Here is a 21,522-nt window from a genome sequence, read left to right on the forward strand (position 1 = left end):
TAAAATGAATGCATCATATGAAATAATTACATTACTTCTTTTGCTGCGATTCGAGCCGCGTGAGTGGCAACGACTATAAAAAAAGAAAGAAAACAAAAAAAAATTGCCAAATGTGCGACCCAATAAATAATTGGTATTAACTTCTGACGTTGCCAGAGTTTAAGTTTAATTGTTAGCCTGGCAGAAGGCAGCCTTATTTGAATTATTTTGGGATTGAAGTGAAGTGAAACCTTTCGAAATTTAAACGTAATACTCCTCTCAACTAGATCTACCAACAAGTTAGAATATGCACACACTCCTTGAGCTACTGAGTTAATAAGTTAAGGCTGGCTTTTCATAGACCATTTAGGTCTAAAAAAGTCGTATTTTAAATATGTTTTTCATTGACAAAGTCCAATCATAAATCAGTTGAATTCACAAATTGAAATTGTGGAAAAGGAACAAAAGTTAATAAGCGACTCATATGAACACAATGTCAACTAACTAAGGAGCCAATGCGATTAAGTCGTTGCCAGATAGCTTATAGAATAGGAGCATACGTTAATTATGGACTAATGTAAATTAACAGTATGTTATCTAGCTAAAGAGCAACCCAGCTTTAGGCGTTGCCAGATGGTTGCATTGCTAATATTATTTTCTTGGGCGGCTCTAAGTATACCAACACTTAATAATTTGCTGTTTGTGGGCATAGAATCAAATATTGAAACACTCATAGCCGCTAAGTAACACATTTACACCCCCCAAACACGCACCCAGCACACACACAAACACAGTAGCACACATATAAGCATGTTTGCATGACTGCCACGTATTTACCTTTGACTTGAACCCACATACATATGCGGCATCACAAAATTACCCACACCTTTATGCATCGATTGCGGCTCAGTTTGCTAAATACTCAACATTCGATCATCCATCCACAGCCACAGCCCCGGTGATGGAGCAGCCGCCACAGAATGTGACCGCACTGGATGGCAAAGATGCGACCATTTCATGTCGGGCCGTAGGCGCACCGAATCCGAACATAACCTGGATTTATAATGGTGAGTGCCACGAATTCTACTACTGCACGCTTTGAATGTAGTTAACGCTACCTTCGTAAATGCTAATATCGATGTCATTTTGTTCTTTTCGTATGCTAACCAACCAACCAATTAAATTGCTAACCGTAAATGCAACTCTGCAAATGCAACTTTCCCCGCTTAAACTGCTTGCTGGATGACCAAACAAATCCCGATTGCCCAAAAAAAAAAAAATAAAATAAAAATAAAACAAAAAAAAAATGTAACAAACCAACAATAATAGAAACTCAACTGGTCGAGCTGTCGAGCCGCGTTCAGATACTCGAATCTGGCGATTTACTCATCTCAAATATACGCGCCTCCGATGCGGGCCTCTACATATGTGTGCGCGCCAACGAGGCGGGCACCGTAAAGGGCGAGGCTTATCTGGGTGTACTAGGTAAGTTATACGACAGAGTACCAATCCGTCCACAGCCCCATTCCCACACTTCACGTTAATTGGCAACGCAAAGCCAGCAGCCAGTTTAATTGCTTGTCTATATATAGTACAAACATACTTTTGTGTTAGCTCAGCGAGCTGCTGCTCGTTCCGGAGTGAACGAAATTGAATTTTGAACTAATGATTAACACAGTAGAATTCATGCATTTCGGCATGCCTTAATCTATTTAAATCTTTTCGATGTTCAATTGCACTCACCGATAAACGCATAGAATCTAACAATTTAATAGCAGCGAGAAGCGAAGTGAGAAGCAGTGCGGCAATTGATCAAGGCGCCTGTCAAAGGAACATCAACTGTCAAGCTTTGGGCCACGCGATTTTGCGAAAGCCTTTCGGTTCCTAGACCACGCTAATATATTGTAATGTGTTGCTTATCTCTTTAATGCTAAACGCTTCTCTCTCTCCCCCAGTCGCACGCTAGTAAAAATCTGTTAAAATGCAGCTAACAAAATTAATAACACATTCTATGCTCAATTCAGTTGCGCTAATTGGGCGCATTTGTTTGCACAAACATATTTTGGAATAGAACAATTTATGATTTATATTACCAATGCGTATTAGCTATAAATTATGCTAACTTCATTACTGACTGCCTGATTAGAGGGTGAAATCGAAATGCGTGTCATAATTCAACTGAATTCATTTAATAATGCTATACCAAGAAATTGCCATTGAAATTAGATGCAAAAATAAAAATAATAATAAAAAAAAAACAATAATCAACACACACACACAGACACACACACACATATGCAATCAACGCAACAAAATCTACTTAGAGCGAATAAACAAAATATATTTTTTATTTTATTCGACAATGATAACAATATAGAATTCAACAATTCTAATTGTTCAGCATTGTATTATATTACAAACAATATGTGTGGGCATGGAATCCAATTTCTTTACTCTACTAGAGGGCATTCGAAATTTGTCAGGGATTGTTCAACACATGGAAGATGTCCTTCCATGTGTTATAATGATATGATAAGTATCAACGGCAGAGTCTATATAGTGATGTCCGTCTGTGGCAGGCGGTATATATGTCGGAATCAGCCGGATTTGGCGTACACTCAAGAAATTGTAATATCAAATAGAATTGCTAGAGGGTTTTATTTAAATGAAAGGCATACAAAAGAACATATAAAATTTGTATTTATTTTATATGCATATTTTCTATTATTATTCTAGTTTTTATTTTTATTATTGATATAATAATAAATGAATATAATTTTAATGAAGTCGCCTGAAATTATATTATTCTGAGTGTAGTATCGACTTTTATCAATTTTGATCAATGCAGATTAGTTTTGTTAAATACATGCGCCAACCTATTTAAGTTTTGCTATGCCTCAAACACACACACACACACACACACACACACACACACACACACACACACATGGTTTGTGACAGTGAGAACAACAACGAGAGCCTTAATAATGTTAATAGCCAGGAGCTGCCACAACTGCCGAGTTGTCACCGTTGAAACATGCCACAGCGTGGCTACAAGCAGCAACAACAATGTGCAACGACTGGCGAGTGCCACATCAAATCAGCTAAAACGTATTGGTCCCATAATAACACATTATATTGTCATCAAAGCCGCAGGCAGGAAAACAACAACAACAATACTCATAATTTAAATTGAGCTTTTTACGCTTTGTTTTATTTTTAATGCATTAAAGCTGGCCACAGGCCTGGCTTCCAGCAGTAGCTTGGGAGGCTCTCTTAAAGGCCACATCAATGTCTGCTAATTGGCAAAGCGCTGCAGCTAGCCTGTATGTGTGTGTGTGTGTATGTGTGTGTTTGACTGGACACAAAGTGAAACGAGTATATTGGTTTAGTGCCATGTCAGGCCTGCTTGGAAGTTGGCATATAAATATTCGTATAGCTAGAGTCCACAAGCTGGATATATGAGCTGCTTCAGAGGCAAATGCAAAAATGTTAGCCAAAACAAAGTAGGTTATTCAACGATTTTAGAAAAAAGGTAACTCTTTGAATGAGCTGCTTTCTCAATTTTAAAGTCAGCAACAAAATCTTCAACCATAGTTGAGAATCACAAAATGTAGTCCGTGTAATTAAGAAGACATACATGAAGACGCCCGGAAAAGAGACTAAAATGAAAATAAAGTCTTAAAAAAAAAGAAGAAAAGAAACAACCTTTACCATGATGCAAAAAGCATGATTTTCATCATTAATCGAGCACAATGCTCCAAATATGTAGGCTTGCAAACTTACCCCAAAAAAATTGGGCAAGATATGTAACCGATATTGGACTGTTAACGAGTATTATGCAGTCGGTTGCATTGCACCGTAATATTCTGACTTGTTTTTGAAATTTTGTTTTGCATAAAACGTGGCGCATGGGGACGGTAATCAAAAAACAAAAAAAAAAAAGGAAAAAAGTTTGTATGTGTGTGCACCATATGCAAACGAGGCAGCGGATTTCAACAACAACAATAAAAGGTCGTCAGAGCCAAAAGAAATGCCAGGCAGAAACAGGGCCAAAACCAGAGCCGGACCCGGCTAAAGTCTGGTCGAGCGCGTTGAACTTTTGATGCATGATGCGGCCAAGTGACTGAAAAGGCAGCGAAAATGTGCATATAGAAAAAATATACAGATGCACATATATATCCATATATATATATATATATATATATATATATATATATGAGAGGCTTTAAAACTTAATTTCCTACATGCCAGCCAACTGGGAAGGGGGCGCTGAGAACTGTCCCGACGTTGTCTGGCTGCAAATGTGTTGCAGTTAATCTCTTTTACTGTTTAATGTCAAACTCTTGCCACGCCCACATATTCACATATTCACACTACTCCACTCTCTTTCTCTCTCTCTCTCTCTCTCTCTCTCTCTCTCTCTCTCTTTCGTTGTCTCTGTCTCTCACTTTAGTGCGAACACAAATCATACAACCGCCGGTGGACACAACCGTGCTGCTTGGCCTGACCGCAACGCTCCAATGCAAGGTGTCCAGTGACCCCAGTGTCCCGTTCAATATCGACTGGTACCGGGAGGGACATCCGGCACCCATAAGCAATTCGCAGCGCATTGGCGTTCAAGGAGATGGCCAGCTGGAGATACAGGCGGTGCGGGCCAGCGATGTGGGCAGCTATGCGTGTGTGGTTACCTCGCCCGGTGGCAATGAGACGCGCGCGGCACGTCTCAGCGTTATTGAGCTGCCATTCCCGCCCAGCAATGTGAAGGTGGAGCGCCTGGCCGAGCCGCGGCAGCGCAGCATCAATGTATCGTGGACGCCGGGCTTCGATGGCAACAGTCCAATATCCAAATTTATTATACAGCGTCGAGAGGTCTCCAAATTGGGTAAGTGTATGCCATATGCCAGCATCAACATCAATCCACCCCACCGACCGCCCCCTACTATTCCGTCACACAATTTTTGTCCGGGTTAGCTTTACGTGGTTATGGTTATGGTTACGGTTACGGTTTTGCGGTATTGCAATTTGATTTATCGCACACACACACACACACAAACCGCGCAGCTTCATGTTGGGCTCTGATGTTGGGCCCTGGGGCCTTGCGTGTAATTAGAAAACATGTAAATCACATCAGTTAAACAACAACTCCAGCAACAACAACAACAACAACAACAACAACAACAGAAACAAAAATAAGCCACAAAACAGCAGCAAAAATTCAATTAACCATTTGTGATTCTGTTTGCATTGGGTATCAATTATGTGAGTCCCAACTGGAAACGACTTTATTTGTTTTAAAGATTTTAAATTAATATAGAGTAGAAGAAACCATCTTAAACAGAAAAGTTACATTTTTAAATTGATGGATTTGCTAACGTTTTTTCTTCTTTCTTCCAATCCGTGTACCGTAACGAACCTTTGATATTAATCTTAAACCAACATATATATGTATACAATTCTTATACAAATATATATAAATAATGTATATTAATTTGTATTTTCATTTTGATTACATTTTGTTAATTTACTTTTGTTTTTATTTACTTATTTCGCACATTAACTTTTCAACATACGAAAACTTCAAAAATACACACTGTTAAATGCACCTCAAACTAAACACACAATATTCACCATGCGCAAAACTCACCATGCCAAAAAATCACCATGCACATTACTAACCATTTTCGTATTTCACCATATGCATCACTTACCATACTCAATACTCACCACACTCATCATTCACCTTGCTCATCACTCACCACTCGATCACTCTCTTTTGCAATGCGCTTTCGCTTTCTTTCGTATCTAACAACACACACATACACACACACCCACACACTTGCGCTTGCTCATCTGCTCTCTCGCTATCCTCTCGCAACTACGTTTTTCAACACATTAACATCACAGAAAAATCCGATGATCCAGTACCAGAATTGCTACGGAATTGGATCACCGAGTTGAGCAACGTTTCTGCCGATCAGCGTTGGATTCTGCTGGAGCACCTGAAGGCAGCCACCGTCTATCAGTTTCGCGTGAGTGCCGTTAATCGCGTCGGCGAGGGCTCACCATCCGAGCCAAGTAACGTCGTCGAGCTGCCCCAAGAAGGTGAGTGCACTTTTCCCTCTATCTACATCCAAGTATTATGTAATAGCTTCTTGTGTTAAACAGCTTTTGTGTTTTTGATTTCGGCTTTTGGTTTACAAGAAATGTTTTATGTTGTAAACTGCAAAATAGTTTAATTACATTCGGAATTGCAAAGAACTTCGAATAACTTCTATTCGATTCAAATAGTAGTAGTATTTGAAGTAAAGTCATTCATTTGTACCGAATCCTGATTTGCAAACGTTGCCAGGCACTCTATCTGCATTGTAAACATTTGACAAGCAACTAAAATTGGCAGCTTGAAATTCATTTTACATTAGAAGCCAAATCATTTTCAAAAAATCAATCAGATGTAATAGTTATTGGTTGGCAATATGCGAACAATTTCAATTTGCGATTAGAGTAATATTCAGTAAGCTTTAAGTTGTGATTGGATTTGAAAATTATAAAGTATTTTCGTTTAATTTCGTTTAGTTTTTGCGATTGCATTTTGAGCACCTATTTCTAGGGTTGCCAAGCGCACTCGTTAATGCTACGTAAATGGTGTAGCTTTTGCTTTGAATATTTTACAATTATTTAGTGCATAGAAACTAATGCTGTATAACCATATGTATGTATTGTACTTTTAACTGCTATCGTTGTCGTCAAACTGCAACGTCGTGATCGCCCGCTTTTGATGAACAAATGAGCGTAGCGTTTCCATATTACCGAGGTATATAATCCAGAGTGTTGATCCCTGCATCTCATACACTACAATGAGTAAAACCGTATACAAACTGCACACACCACCTGATAAATTTACAAGGAGCTTCTAATAATATTGTTTACTTTCGAAAACGTTCTCAGCACCATCGGGCCCACCAGTTGGTTTTGTCGGCTCCGCTAGATCTATGTCGGAAATCATGACGCAATGGCAGCCGCCGCTGGAGGAGCATCGCAATGGCCATATACTGGGCTATATACTGCGCTATCGACTCTACGGCTATAACAATGTGCCCTGGACCTATCAGAACATCACGAACGAAGTGCAGCGCAGTTTTCTCATCAAGGAGCTGATTACCTGGAAGGATTATGTAGTGCAGATCGCCGCCTACAACGAAATGGGTGTTGGCATTTACACTGAGGGCGCCAAGATCAAGACTAAAGAGGGCGTGCCCGAGGCGCCGCCCACAAATTTGCGTGTAGTGGCCCTGAACTCGACGGCCGCCAAGATCAGCTGGAAGCCACCGAATCCGCAACAGATTAACGGCATCAATCAGGGCTATAAGATCCAGGCATGGCAGCAGCATCACATCGACGGCGAGCCGCGTGACGTGGAGAAGCGCATGATGACGGTGCCGCCCAGTCTTATCGATCCGCTTGCCGAGCAGACGGCCATACTTAATGGGCTGGACAAGTACGCCAAGTACAATATCAGTGTGTTGTGCTTCACCGATCCCGGCGATGGCATCATCAGTCAAAAGGTGCCCGTCATGACCAAAGAGGATGTGCCCGACGAGATAACTGCCCTACACTTTGATGATGTCTCCGATCGTGCTGTTACCGTCCTGTGGGCCCCACCGCGCCACGCCAATGGTTTGCTCACCGGCTATACGGTGCGCTATCAGGTGCGCGATCGTCCCGAGACCATGAAGTCCATTAATCTAACCGCCGAGGACACACAGCTGACGGTTAATCAGCTGCAGGCAACTACGCACTATTGGTTTGAGATCTGCGCCTGGACAAGAATTGGCAGCGGTGCACCCAAGACGGCAACCATACAGTCGGGGGTGGAGCCAGTGCTCCCTCATGCACCGACCAATCTGGCGCTGTCAAACATCGAGGCATTCTCCGTGGTGCTGCAGTTTACGCCTGGCTTCGATGGCAACTCGAGCATCACCAAATGGAAGGTAGAAGCGCAAACGGCACGCAACATGACCTGGTTCACCATCTGTGAGATCAGCGATCCCGATGCGGAGACACTCACTGTGACCGGTCTAATGCCCTTCACCCAGTACCGTCTGCGCTTGAGCGCCACCAATGTGGTGGGCAGCTCGCGCCCCTCGGAGCCCACCAAGGATTTCCAGACCATACAGGCCCGTCCCATGCACGCACCCTTCAATGTCACCGTACGGGCAATGAGCGCTCAACAGCTACGCGTCCGCTGGATACCGCTGCAGCAAACGGAATGGTTTGGCAATCCTCGTGGCTACAACATCACCTACCGTCAAATGGAGCGTGTTGCTGGCGCCATTAAGAGAACGCCGCGCAGCGTACTCATCGAGGATCACACGGCCAATTCGCATGTGCTGGATGCTCTGGAGGAGTGGACCGTCTACGAGGTGCTAATAAATGCTTGCAACGATGTGGGCTGCTCCCGCGCTAGCAATTCGGCTGAGGAACGCACACGGGAGGCGACGCCAACGTATGGACCATTGGATGTCCAAGCGAATGCCACATCCTCGACAACTGTGGTGGTGCGCTGGGGTGAGGTGCCGCGCCAGCATCGGAATGGTCAAATCGAAGGCTACAAGGTCTTCTATGCGGCTCCAGATCGCGTCAACATGGTGCCAGTGCTGCATAAAACCATCACGACCAACAGTTCCTTTACCACAACCCTGACCGAGCTTAAAAAATATGTCGTCTACCATGTCCAGGTGCTGGCCTACACAAGATTGGGAGATGGCGCGCTGAGCACACCACCAATACGCGTCCAGACCTTTGAGGATACACCCGGTGCACCGTCGAATGTCAGTTTCCCGGATGTGACCTTCTCGATGGCCCGCATCATTTGGGATGTTCCCGATGATCCGAATGGCGAGATACTCGCCTATCAAGTCACCTACACGCTCAACGGCAGCGCCAATCTCAACTATAGCCGCGAGTTCCCGCCCTCGGATCGCACTTTCCGTGCCACCCAGCTGCTATCCGAACGTTATTATAGCTTTAGTGTGACCGCCCAAACGCGACTAGGCTGGGGCAAGACGGCCAGCGTGCTCGTGTACACCACCAACAACCGGGATCGTCCGCAGGCGCCGTCAGTGCCGCAGATCTCGCGGAGCCAGATCCAGTCTAGTCAGATCACCTTCAGCTGGACACCGGGTCGAGATGGCTTCGCACCGCTGCGCTACTACACGGTCCAAATGCGCGAGAACGAGGGTCCATGGCAGCCGCTTCCGGAGCGCGTAGATCCTTTGCTGAGCTCGTATACAGCCCTGGGATTGAGACCGCATACCACCTACCAATTTCGCATACAGGCCACCAACGATCTGGGCCCCTCGGCCTTCAGTCGCGAGAGTATTGTGGTACGCACCCTGCCTGCCGCCCCAGCCATTGGGGTGGGTGGACTGAAGGTGGTGCCCATTACGACGACATCGGTGCGCGTGCACTGGAACGCACTGGAGACGGGCATGTGGAATGGGGATGCAGCAACTGGTGGCTATCGCATCTTGTATCAGCAGCTCTCGGACTTTCCCACGGCCCTGCAGTCAACGCCCAAAACGGATGTCATGGGCATCAATGTGAACAGTGTGGTGCTCTCCGATCTGACGCAGGATCGTAACTATGAAATTGTCGTGCTGCCATTTAACTCCCAGGGACCGGGTCCGGCAACGCCGCCAGCGGCAGTTTATGTAGGGGAGGCTGTGCCCACTGGAGAACCACGCGCTGTGGATGCTGCGTCCATATCCAGCACCGAGGTGCGCCTTCGCTGGAAGCCACCCAAGCAGAGTATGCAGAATGGCGACATTTTGGGCTACAAGATCTTCTACCTGGTCACATCTTCACCACAAGCGCTCGAGCCAGGACGCAAGTGGGAGGAGGAAATCGAGGTCGTCTCCGCCACGGCCACATCGCACAGTCTTGTCTTTCTCGATAAGTACACCGAATACCGCATCCAGCTGTTGGCCTTCAATCCTGCCGGCGATGGACCGCGTTCTGCACCCGTTACGGTCAAGACGCTTCAGGGTGTGCCAAGCGCTCCGCTTAATTTGCGCTTTTCAGACATCACAATGCAGAGTCTGGAGGTGGCTTGGGATCCGCCCAAGTTTCTCAATGGCGAAATTCTGGGCTACCTGGTGACATACGAGACCACCGAGGAAAACGAGAGTAAGCCATAAAAACGCTCGAGAAGCAATCCTTCTAAATAATCAGTTGCCTCTTCCATTCGTTGCGCAGAGTTTAGCAAGCAGGTAAAGCAGAAGGTATCTAATACTACGCTGCGCGTCCAGAACCTGGAGGAGGAGGTCACCTATACATTCACTGTGCGCGCCCAGACCATTGACTATGGACCCGCGGTTAGCGAGAATGTAACCACAGGCCCACAGGACGGCTCACCCGTTGCACCGCGTGATTTGATACTCAGCAAGACGCTCTCCAGCGTCGAGATGCACTGGATTAATGGACCCTCCGGTCGCGGACCCATCCTTGGTTACCTCATCGAGGCCAAGAAGCGCGGTAAGCCATCCGTCAAATATTTAATATTTATTGGTTCTGGTTCTCTTTCGCTTTACTTTAACTTTTGATTTCTATTTTACAATAATCTTTGGTGAACTGTTTCGAAATTTCTGCAACTTTTCGAAAACTCAAAAACAAAAAACTAAACATCATTTTTGAATATGCTTGCCTAGAAAAAGGAGAGCCCTCGTTTATATGTAAGTATCGTAGTCGATAAACTCAAAATTCTAACAATCTTCGCAATCAGACTCTAATGCTTGATTATGTTTCATTTGGTATTGGGCTACTTAAAATAGAAAAAAAAATATAAATAAAAGAATAATAAAACGTAATAATATTCTACTATAAATTTAAAGAGAGACTAGAAGAAAATGATTGAATTAATTTTGAAAAATTTTATTAAATGAAGACAGAAAGTGTTTCAAAGAAAAACCTCTGCAAGGGTACATAACATTGAATAATTATTTCTTAAGATGATTAGTGGTAAAATGATCAAATTATTTTATGGAGTTTTGTAACGAAACCTCAATTCAGCATATACTCGTAGCTCATCCATCCATTATTAAGTATATTTAACTGCGTATTCGCACCACTTGACTTTGACCCACTCGCTCAAATGTTATTTGACTCGACTCGCAGATGATTCGCGCTGGACAAAGATTGAGCAGACGAAGAAGGGCACCATGCAGGACTTCACCGTTAGCTACCATATATTGATGCCATCGACTGCGTATACATTCCGCGTGATTGCCTACAACCGTTATGGTATATCGTTTCCGGCGTACTCCAAGGATTCGATATTGACCCCATCGAAGCTACATCTTGAATACGGATATTTGCAACACAAGCCATTCTACAGGCAAACATGGTTCATGGTCTCGCTAGCAGCCACATCGATAGTCATCATTGTGATGGTCATTGCCGTACTCTGTGTGAAGAGCAAGAGCTACAAGTATAAACGTGAGTGAAGCCTTTAAATTGTTCATTTCAATTCCTAACCAATTGCCTCCCTTGATGCCACGCAGAGGAAGCACAGAAAACATTGGAGGAGTCCATGGCCATGTCGATTGATGAACGCCAGGAGCTGGCACTGGAGCTGTATCGTTCGCGTCACGGCGTTGGCACGGGCACACTGAACAGCGTGGGCACACTGCGCAGCGGCACGCTTGGCACCCTGGGCCGCAAGTCGACCAATCGACCCCCGACAAATGTGCAGCTAGGCAAGAGTCCCCCAAGGCCGTCGCCCGCTTCGGTAGCCTACCACAGCGATGAGGAGAGTCTTAAGTGCTACGATGAGAATCCGGACGACAGCAGCGTTACCGAGAAGCCATCAGAGGTGAGCAGCTCCGAGGCCTCGCAGGTGAGTCCAAATGAGTTTGGAGACATCCATTGAATGCCATTCAAATTATATTTACATTTCAGCACTCGGAAAGCGAAAACGAGAGCGTACGCAGCGATCCGCATTCATTTGTAAATCACTATGCCAATGTCAATGATTCATTGCGTCAATCATGGAAGAAGACAAAGCCGGTGCGCAACTATTCCAGCTATACAGACTCCGAGCCGGAGGGCAGCGCAGTGATGAGCCTCAATGGCGGCCAGATTATTGTCAATAATATGGCCAGATCGAGGGCGCCACTGCCTGGCTTCTCCTCATTTGTCTGACAATCAACCGAATTCTAAGATCTAAGCAACAGTAGCAGCAGCACCGTCATAAGGGAGACATTCGTCTAAGCAGATGCAACAGGCGCAACAGGCACACCTAAATGAATTTCACGCTGGGAACAGGAAGCAAACCGAACAATATTCATCCAGTGGCATTCCCCCTTTTTGTGTGTGTGCGTGTGTGCGTGGGCGTATATATGAGTCTGTATGGATGTCTTGGACATGTGTTTAGCTGCTGCCGCTGAGCTGCTATATGAACATTTCGTTATCTATATACTTATAATTTATAGTTTCTAGTACGAGAGATCTGAGATTTACAAGCATTTAGTTTTTAAAAAATGTTCCACTGACCCAGCCCCATAATTATTACTATAATTATTATTATTTTATTGTAATTTTTACATAGTTTACTTTTTTTTTGTATTTTAATTTGTTAGTTAACTTATTTGTTTGCGCTGCGTCCGTTGTCTGCCACGCCCACAACTAGTTTGTAACTGACATTTATCGAAAGCAAAAACTTGTGATAAGTAAATTTTTGCAAGGTTTCGGTAGATTTTTTTTTATTTTTTTTTTTCTTGTATAGGAAATTTTTCGTTGTGTTCAGTGGGTGAATGATGTGAATGTGATTGTGAATGATCAATTATTTTAGCCCTGCGCAATCTCATTATTTTTTAATTTTAAACTATTTTACAACTGAAAAAAAAAAACAAAAAAACAAAAAACAAAAAATGATAAGAAACAAAAAAATGAAAAAAGAATACGAAAAACGAAAAACTCGCAAAATGCGTAGAAGAAAAACAAAAAATAATTAAATTATTGTTCATTTTGTTGTTGCCTCTGCCTGAATCGAAAAGTACAGGGTGTTGGGCAGGGGCAACCGCGACTGATGCAATCAGTTAGACAAATGCAAAAGTGAATAGAAAAATATACTTGAAGAGTAATCGAAAGAAATTGAAAAACAAATAGCATATCCAATAAGCGCAAGAAATGATGAAATGATAAAATGATGAAAAGATGAAATGGCGATGACGATGACAATGACGATGATGATTTTTTTTTTTTTTTTTAAATGTGGAGACGCTTTACATGTATTTGAAATATCAATAAGTATATATGTATGTGGGTTCTTCTACAAATACTTATAGGCCATATTAATGCAATTTGCAGCACATAAGTGACAAATGCAAAAACACAATTGACGAAATGACGAAGTGACGACAAACATGACACGAACCCAAGAAGAAAACCACATTTTCATATATATACATATGTATTACCCCAGATAAATGTATGCTTATATAAATGTATCTATGTATATTTCAAGCATATATATATATATATATATATATGTATACCGTATACATTTGTATACGGATGGGGGTTTTGACAGGGATAACCGTCTCTGAATATCGGGGGAATCCAGGCATTACGTATGCGCGCGCAAAACTAAGCATAGTTAATAAAATCTAGAATGTAACATTTTTAATTGTTTAACTCGAAAGCAGAATTCAAATTGTATATGTCTAAGCAACAATTTATATATACTCTTTGTGTATTTGTATATGTATGTATATCTATAACTTAAATGACTGATTATATATTTTTCTCTTGATTATATTCTGCTATTTACATATATATCTTTATAGATATTTATAAAATAATATGTAAAAACAATATTTTTATCATTATTATTATTTTTATTTTATGATATAATGTAATCTGTAAATCCCTTTGTGAATGCGCATTGGATTTAATGCTTACAAATATGTTTATTAAGTAATATAAATGCCTGCTCTTTTTTTTTATGAAATTTACATTTACTTCAAAGACTCGAAGCACAATTTCATCTAGATATGTATGTAACTCTAATTGTTAATTGGTCAGCAACTGAAAAAAAAAAAAAAACAAAATGAAATGAAATGTTTAAGTACGAGTACTTTATATGTATTAAGGCATAGGAACGATTCTAACAGATCGCATTTGGAACCGCAGTCAGTGCAGTGCGAGAGGCAAGAGGAGCTGAGGAAGGAAGTTAGTTGAAATCGCGCAGAAAGCGCTAAGTATTAGCCTATATTTATGTGTAAATGTAATTGAAGAATCATTTGATCCAATAAAAAACAAAACATAAGTGTATAAAACGCAAGGGTAATTGATATTTTTCATCTAACCCTATCAAATCGATAGTCGGGATTTGTTTGAGACTGAAGCGATGTATCAGTCCAAAAGGGAAAATTAACAAATTTTCCACGGATGGAAAATGCGGCTTATGTTGTTTCTTGGTATGTTCTCTCATATTAAACGCAGGCTAAGTTAACTTAACCTTTTTGTAAGTATGTATGTATTTTTATGTATCTATGTATGTACATATGTGCGTCTGCGTGAGTATGCGAGTATGCATGTGTATATATATGTTTATATATATACATTTGTAAGCATGCGAGATATTCTTCGATACCAACTGCAGACCCTGTGCTGCAATTTAAATATTAAGTTCTTTCATTTAGTGCTCTCCTCGTCGATTCTCAAGAATTCATATAAGTCAGGCATCCCTTCAGTAAAAGAGTTTAGTGTGAGTGTTAATGTTTTGTGAAAATAGTGTGGCGGTATACATATATATACAAACATGTGTCTATGCTTGTATGTATGCATGTGTGTATGCATCTACGCATGTATGCATGTTCGCATGTATGCATGTAAGCACGTGTGTTTATATCTGTGCATGTATATATGCATGTGTGCATGTAGAATTTTCCAAGACAAACAGCCAAACCTCGTGGAAATTGGGTGAGATTTTACCGAGAAAAAATATGTTTGCATTTAAGAGCTTTGTAATTTATTTCGTGGTATTTTATTATGGACAAAAAAAAATAGGGCACATTAAGTTAGGGGAGGGAATGCCAAACTGTCGTTGGAACTGGTCTCCCAAGAGAGTTGCACAAATCAGTCTAGGCGTTGTTAATACTATAATGGGCGGGGCGGCGGGCGTGGCTAGACCACACTGTTGGACTCAACGGCAGGCGTGGTATGCTGCGGCTCGGGGGCGACTTTTGTGGGAACGGCTACGGCAACATCAGCCTCATCCGCCTCAGCGGACGCATCTGCTGCCTCCTGCTCCTGCTCATCTTCCTCCTCCTCGAAGTCAGCTTCACCACTATCAATGTGGCGCGCCTGCAAGGCGATAATGTTACGCTCCGCGGATGCAACATCTCCAGACGTGCTGCTAATGGACACGCCTGTTGGCCGGTCTCGATCAGTGCTGGTAGCGCCGTTCAGTCCCAGACCGGACAGACCCGACATGCTGGGCATGCTGACTGGACACATGCAGGGCACGAACTGAATGCGCGCGCCGCCCTTCTCCGGCAGCGTGTTCTGCGGCTGATAGTTAAAGTAATCTGGATACGGATATTGCGGTCGCGCATTGTACAAATGGTTCACCCGCCGATTGTAAGTCGGATACTCGGCATTGTAGGCGGCGTAGCGCAGTGGGGATGTTGTTTCCGTGGTGCTGCTGGTCGGTGGTGCACTAGTTGTACTGCTGGTCGTCGTTGTTGCTGTGGTTGTAGTTGTTGGTGCCGGGGTCGTTGTCGTAGTCGTCGTTGTGGTCGGCGCTGGCGTTGTACTCGACGCACTGCTGCTGCTCGCCAGAGCAGGTGGCGTTACGTCCGGCTTAAAGCCGGCTGCGGTTGCATCGTGGCGCCGGGCAGCCGCATAGCTGGTCACCGCGTACGGATCATAGTGGCGGCCAGAGAGCAGCGGCGTCTGTGCTGCACCAAAGCCGAAGAGCGGCACTCCAAATGCGCCGCCTGTCAGTGGCTGGTAGGTGTAGGTGCGAAAGTAGGTGAGCGGAATCTGTTGCAGCACCTGAGTGCGCGGTGTTTCTCTGTGGTTGGAAGGAGAGAGGATTAAATTAAGTTGCATTTACCAACACTGTGGCTGACTTACGTTGTCGCCTTGGGCCACCAGAAGCCGCTGCTGGGCTGGGGCAGAGCCGAAAATCCGGCGATGAGCTGCAAGCCGAGAAATTAAGTTTGAGAAAGGTCATATTACATTTGGAGTCTTTCTTAAAACTAACCATTAGGTATTTATATTGATTACATTAATTACTTATGTACGCAGTTCCCGCTAATCGAGGATCCGGGCTCGTGTTCCAGGCTAGTATATGGATGTGATATTGTCCTAGCTGACCTAGCCCGTCATGGTCATTGCCATTTAAAAAGATATATTGATCATTTGAGAGAGAGAGAGAGAGAGAGAGAGAGAGAGAGAGAGAGAGAGAGAGAGAGAGAGAGAGAGAGAGAGAGAGAGAGAGAGAGAGAGAGCTCCAATTGTCTGTGGTTCGGTTTCTTGTCACATATTTTCAAAGTCAAAATCAAAAACAATTTAAGTTTTTAGTTTATATTTGCCCGTTCTGCTGAGAGTATTGCAAGCCGTAGATATTCTACTATATGAATTTGACTTCTACTTAATAATTGCTAACCACCAAATAAGGTTAAGACCAATGTTTTAGGCCAAGGCAATTTATGATTTGAAAATGAGTTCTTCAGCGGTCCTTATGTTAATAATAAAAATAATCTCAACTTATATCCACCTAACTTTTGCCATAATGTTTGGTCAAAATATTACTTGACCCAAGAACCGAGATATTCTTGCGATGTCTGATACTGGATCATAAATTTACAGAAATAAAGTCTTTTGAATTGCGACTAGCTTAAAATTAAATATATAAATATCCAGGGTCTTCATGATATTTAGAATCCAATTTGTGACTCTACTAAAAAAAATATATATCTTTACAAATATAAAACAAATTAATGCTCAGTATTATAATAAATAAAATTATTATTATTTGCTTTTTATATTTCGGTATATCTTCAACGATATTGAATTACGAGCACATATATTTATTGTAAATTAATAATATAAGTAGCATGCATGTTTTCATTTGAAGATTTCGATAGTCATATTTTTTATTTATTATATTATCTTCTTTTTATATATGTTTGGAAAAGCATCCTTCGACAACTTTTGTCATTTCACATACCACTAAGTATTGCCACATTTTCGATAGGTTTTTAGTACACTGGAGTATCGAATATATATTTTTGTATCCTTGAATCCTGTGCGATAACACAAAACACCATAAAAAAAATGAAGATAAGTTATGCGCGAGGGTCCGCACGCGTGCGCAGCTGCGTTTGTTCTAAACCCAAAAACAGTTACAGGCCGAGCTTTTATATCGTCGATGCCACTAGCTGGGCCCAGAGGTCGGGGATCAATTGTGTGCGTCGCGTCGCCAACCGAGGTTTGGGCTTGGGTCTGGGTCTGCGTCTGGGTCTGGGCTTGGGCCTGGGTCCGGGCCTACGACTGGAAATCCATTTCCATCTGCCCCAGAGCCATGCGCGTTAGACATGAAAGACGGGCACGGCGTGTGTCTTCTTTCCAATTCCTTTTGTTTCATGGTGCGCTGGTGCTGTGGTCAGTAGGAGGGGTGTTGAGGCAGTGGGGGGGGACTTAGAATAGCGCGAGAAAATTAATTGCAGCCTTGGAAAAAACTGAAAAGTCGAAAGAGCGAAAAATAAGTTGGGAAATCAATAATAATAATGAACGTGCGTTTAGAATAGAAAGCCACATCATTGACAAAATGATTGAATGAATGCCGGCCGCACGGGGGCGGGGCCTATTGGTCCCCACACTTGTTTTTGTTGCTGTGGTTTTGTCTGAAAGAGCCTCAAGCCATTGAATTAGCCATAAATATTTGTAGATGACTATTTCTCGGTTTTATTTGTATTTTGATTTTCTGTTCATTTCAGATTTGTTTTTTGTTTTTTTTTTTTTTTTTTTTTTGTTATTTCTTTATTTTTCAGCTTTTCACACATCGAAATTTGATTTTCTTTTGATTCTGGAATTTGGGTCACAAAACATTTCGTCTTACTGTTAAGAATCTTCAGTTTGGGCCACTTGTGATTGTTTTTGCACGCAGCCCATCGAGCTCCTCTAGCCCCCTCCAGATCCCATTTCCCATCCCACATGACTTTCTTATGTAATGTCAAAGGCCAATATAGGCCAACAATTGGTTCCATCGCTTTCGATTGAGTTGTTCGATCATTAAAACTGAATTTTATGACAGCTTTCTAGCCGAACCTTCGGGCAGAAAAGCGTCGTCTTTGTGTCTGCAGGAATTTATTGCCATTTTTTATGGTTAGTAGACCTCTTCAATGGCATTCGGAGTATTATACGAGGTATTTTACCCAAGGGCCAGCAGACACTTGCATATGCATAGGCATAGGTACGGGCCTATAGAGGTGTTAATGAAGTACAGTTTTAATGATAGCGCTGAGCCATTAGGAGGAAAGGTGTTTGAATACGTATTTAATAGGTCATTCGGGTCATCATGATATGATCTGTTAAGAGCAGTTCAGAATAATTTGGAAAAAGCTAATTGAGATGAGCGTGTTATGAGCTTTAATGAGCACAAAAAAAGATCAGTGTCTAAATTTGGTAGAAGATAAACTGATCAAGGCATCATCATTTATTTCTAATCAAAAAGGATCATCCCATAATTATATATTTCTTGTATCTCTTAGCAAAACATTTTATAAAGAAGATCATATTTTAAACAGCCGATCAAGAAATGATCTTTAATCTTTAAAAGATGAACGATTTTAATTATGAACATTATCGTTACTTCTTATCAAACAGACTGCAAGATCGATGAGTAAAGTTGTTCTAAGATCAGTCGACCCTTTAATAAAGGAAAAGATAAAAGATCAACCAAAAAAGTTTAAAAATACAAAAAGATCATATTCGAATTAAGATCAACAAATGGTCAATTATAAGTATCTGATTAAAAAAACCAACCATGCAGTAAAAGCCAGGTATGAGACTATTATGATCATCAATAGGAAAATTTAATACAATGTCAGCAGTTCATTTACCATATGTCTAAACAAAAAATATTAATTAATATATATATTTGTATTTTGCTTAAAAATATATTATATAATCATAGATCACTTATATCTACCAAACAAAAATATTTGTATTTTATTATCATATTGAAGATCACAATAGAGACGTTGCCCCGGCTCAGACGAGTCACAGCATCCAGCAGCTTGTGCTGCTACCGAGGAGCACGGCCTTGTACATACTTGGATGTATAATACTTGGTGTGCTCCTTGCTCCCCTTCTGACCATTGCGATGTGGTCCCCTGTAGCTGCAAATTAGAAGGAAATATGTGACAAGCGTCTGAGTTGATGAGTTTACAGAGCGAGCTTACCGTGAATTCAAAATGAACCAGGTATTGTCACCATGCTCCTTGGAACCACCCGAGCAATCGATCTCTATGTCTCGTGCTCTGTGGCTTGCCTGGACAGGCTTGGGACTCTGCAGCAGCTTACCCAGCGTGTAGACAGGAAACGCGTAGTACTCACGCTTCAAGGCATAACGGGAGCTCTGGCGCTGCAGCGGTGGAGCTTCTGTGGTGCTGGCCAGCGAATCGTGAGGTGCTTCCATGCTCTCGTCCACATAGATGATCTGAAATGAAGAAGGAGAACTACTGCTGCTGCTGCTACTGCTGCTGCTGCTAGTGGTCTGCTCGAGCTGTGCTGGCAGCTGCTGTTCCAGTTGCAGCTCCTGGCTGGGCTCCTCAAGCTCAGCATCCAGCAGCTCCAACTGCTCCAGCTGCTCCTGTACTGCTCTGTCCGTCCTTTCGGTGGTTGGCATCACGTAGTGGCGATGATTGTCGGGTGGGTCCAGTGCTGGCGAGCTACGCAGCGGTGGCTGCCACTGCACCACTTCCTGGGGCGAACGATAGGCGCTGTACTGCTTCGCCTTTTTGGACTTCCTCTTGCGCTTGCTCCGCGGCAGCTGCGTTTCATAGGGCGTCGGCATGGGGGTGGTCAGTGCCAGGGGCTCAGCTGCCGTTGCAGTTGCTGGAGCAGCTGCTGGATCTGGAGCAGCATCTGCCATGTATGCTTCTGTTGTTGTCTCAAATGTGGACATTACGGTGATAGCCTCGTGGGCGTAGAAGGGAATCAATGTCAAATTGAGCAGCTCCCGCTGACCGGGCAATTTTAAGCGCTTCACAATGGGCTTAGGTCGGAACATGGGCGTGGAGGGCGGATAGAGCACCTGGCCGGGCACCGGCTCCTGCATAGGATAGCGCTGGGCGCTCAGCATGGTGTTGATTAGCAGCTCACCCCTGGTGCCATTGTAGACAAAGATCGGATAGCTGGCAGTGGGCAGCGCATTGTCTCCGGGTGCACTGTCAAAAATGGGCAGCGACTGCGGCTGGCGCCGGCGCTGCGCCAACCTGGGCTTAGACGGCGTCCCACCCAGCTGCTGAATGTAATGGCTCGGTAGTTGCAAGCGATGCGGCAGTAAAAAGCGTCGCTGTGTAAGTGGTGCAGCCAGCGGTGGTGCCACCAGCCGCGACGTATCAGACTCCGAGTCCGGTCGCACGCGTATTGTTATGGCTGTGGGCAGATGCTGTTGCTCCAGCTGTTCCTGCCGTTCCTGCCGGCTGTGTGTACGTGCACTTCTTCGCAAGGTTGGGGCACGCGTGTTTGTGGTATAGTCCGCCTCCTGCCTGTCCGCACGCTGGCGCTTCATCAGTTCATCCTCGAGTATCCACAGCGGTCTTTGGGCCGCATTCAAATAGCTGTTGGCTAGCGGGTGCTCCGTGCGCGCTGGCGACCATGTCCAGGACCAGTGCAGAGCGCTCAGCAGGCGCAACAGCGCCAAAGTCCAACCGCTTAGCGCCTCCATTCGCGTACGCGTTGTCCAAATAAATGGCAAAAAAGCGGCGCCAACGGGCGTCTTTATAGGCCAAATACTGTCTCATTGTCGTGGGCTTGGGTCTTGGCTAACCAACTCGTACTTTCGTTTGACATGGCCCGCAAATATCGCCCAACTTGTTATTAACGGGTCGGCACAGTTCAGTGGGCTGTGCCACTTAAAAGCCGGTGGCTCAAGTGGTTCTAGGTCATGTTTATGCCTCGCCCAACATTGTCACTCGATTCGCCTCAAAGTCTTTAAGGTTTTGCTTTTTAAAGATCTTCCATTATTAATTGCCCTAACCCTGCCGGAACTCGTGCTGTCCACCAATTTTCTTACCATGGGCTTGAAAACAATCTAGTTTTACTTCCATAAAACCTCGATTAAAGGGATTATTCAGATACAATGAATCTAACAGCGATCGAGTGACAAGCAATAAAGAATTAATTCACCCATTTTCCACTCTTGTCGGTGAATTTGGCACAAAAATCGGTTTAAGAACTAATGTGAACTCAGCTCTTGCGATTAGCCCGTGTTTATCCAGATAGTATAGATTGGTTACCAAT

At 43.3% G+C, this 21,522-nt stretch overlaps 3 protein-coding genes across 10 annotated transcripts in view; 1 reads left to right on the plus strand and 2 right to left on the minus strand.

Annotated features, from left to right (window-relative positions):
* sdk (sidekick cell adhesion molecule) overlaps nucleotides 1-14,090 on the plus strand; it is a 119,506-nt gene extending 105,416 nt beyond the window's left edge. For 3 of the 8 annotated variants that reach the window (XM_032439939.2, XM_070211203.1, XM_032439948.2), the window contains 11 exons: nucleotides 927-1,046; nucleotides 1,309-1,464; nucleotides 4,436-4,864; nucleotides 5,887-6,084; nucleotides 6,776-6,793; nucleotides 6,928-10,167; nucleotides 10,237-10,515; nucleotides 10,689-10,712; nucleotides 11,155-11,475; nucleotides 11,541-11,875; nucleotides 11,938-14,090. In XM_032439939.2, the coding sequence (XP_032295830.1) occupies nucleotides 927-1,046; nucleotides 1,309-1,464; nucleotides 4,436-4,864; nucleotides 5,887-6,084; nucleotides 6,776-6,793; nucleotides 6,928-10,167; nucleotides 10,237-10,515; nucleotides 10,689-10,712; nucleotides 11,155-11,475; nucleotides 11,541-11,875; nucleotides 11,938-12,180 (5,363 nt within the window). In that variant the 3' untranslated portion in view covers nucleotides 12,181-14,090. The remainder of the gene's footprint in view (nucleotides 1-926; nucleotides 1,047-1,308; nucleotides 1,465-4,435; nucleotides 4,865-5,886; nucleotides 6,085-6,775; nucleotides 6,794-6,927; nucleotides 10,168-10,236; nucleotides 10,516-10,688; nucleotides 10,713-11,154; nucleotides 11,476-11,540; nucleotides 11,876-11,937) is intronic. The other 5 variants (XM_032439942.2, XM_015171086.3, XM_032439944.2 and 2 more) reach the window with 3 other exon arrangements.
* A 906-nt stretch (nucleotides 14,091-14,996) lies between these two features.
* Nucleotides 14,997-17,926, minus strand: LOC6631542 (uncharacterized). The gene is made up of 3 exons (XM_002054927.4): nucleotides 17,222-17,926; nucleotides 16,123-16,187; nucleotides 14,997-16,060 (listed from the first exon to the last, which is right to left on the minus strand). The coding sequence occupies exons 1-3, from the start codon at nucleotides 17,237-17,239 to the stop codon at nucleotides 15,169-15,171; spliced, it is 975 nt and encodes a 324-aa protein (XP_002054963.3). The 5' UTR covers nucleotides 17,240-17,926; the 3' UTR covers nucleotides 14,997-15,168.
* A 1,469-nt stretch (nucleotides 17,927-19,395) lies between these two features.
* On the minus strand, nucleotides 19,396-21,339 carry LOC6631512 (uncharacterized). The gene has a single exon (XM_070210453.1). The coding sequence runs from the start codon at nucleotides 20,945-20,947 to the stop codon at nucleotides 19,454-19,456; it is 1,494 nt and encodes a 497-aa protein (XP_070066554.1). The 5' UTR covers nucleotides 20,948-21,339; the 3' UTR covers nucleotides 19,396-19,453.
* Nucleotides 21,340-21,522: the final 183 nt, after the last annotated feature.

Source organism: Drosophila virilis, chromosome X (assembly GCF_030788295.1).
Source record: "Drosophila virilis strain 15010-1051.87 chromosome X, Dvir_AGI_RSII-ME, whole genome shotgun sequence".
NCBI classification, from domain to species: Eukaryota; Metazoa; Arthropoda; class Insecta; order Diptera; family Drosophilidae; genus Drosophila; species Drosophila virilis.

Bases quoted from the DNA above. Each gene is read 5' to 3' on its own strand.
- LOC6631542 (XM_002054927.4), bottom strand. The intron at 16,061-16,122 runs GTAAGTCAGCCA...TTCCAACCACAG, and splicing joins TGGTGGCCCAAGGCGACAAC to AGAAACACCGCGCACTCAGG.
- LOC6631512 (XM_070210453.1), bottom strand. From the start codon at position 20,947: ATGGAGGCGCTAAGCGGTTGGACTTTGGCGCTGTTGCGCCTGCTGAGC.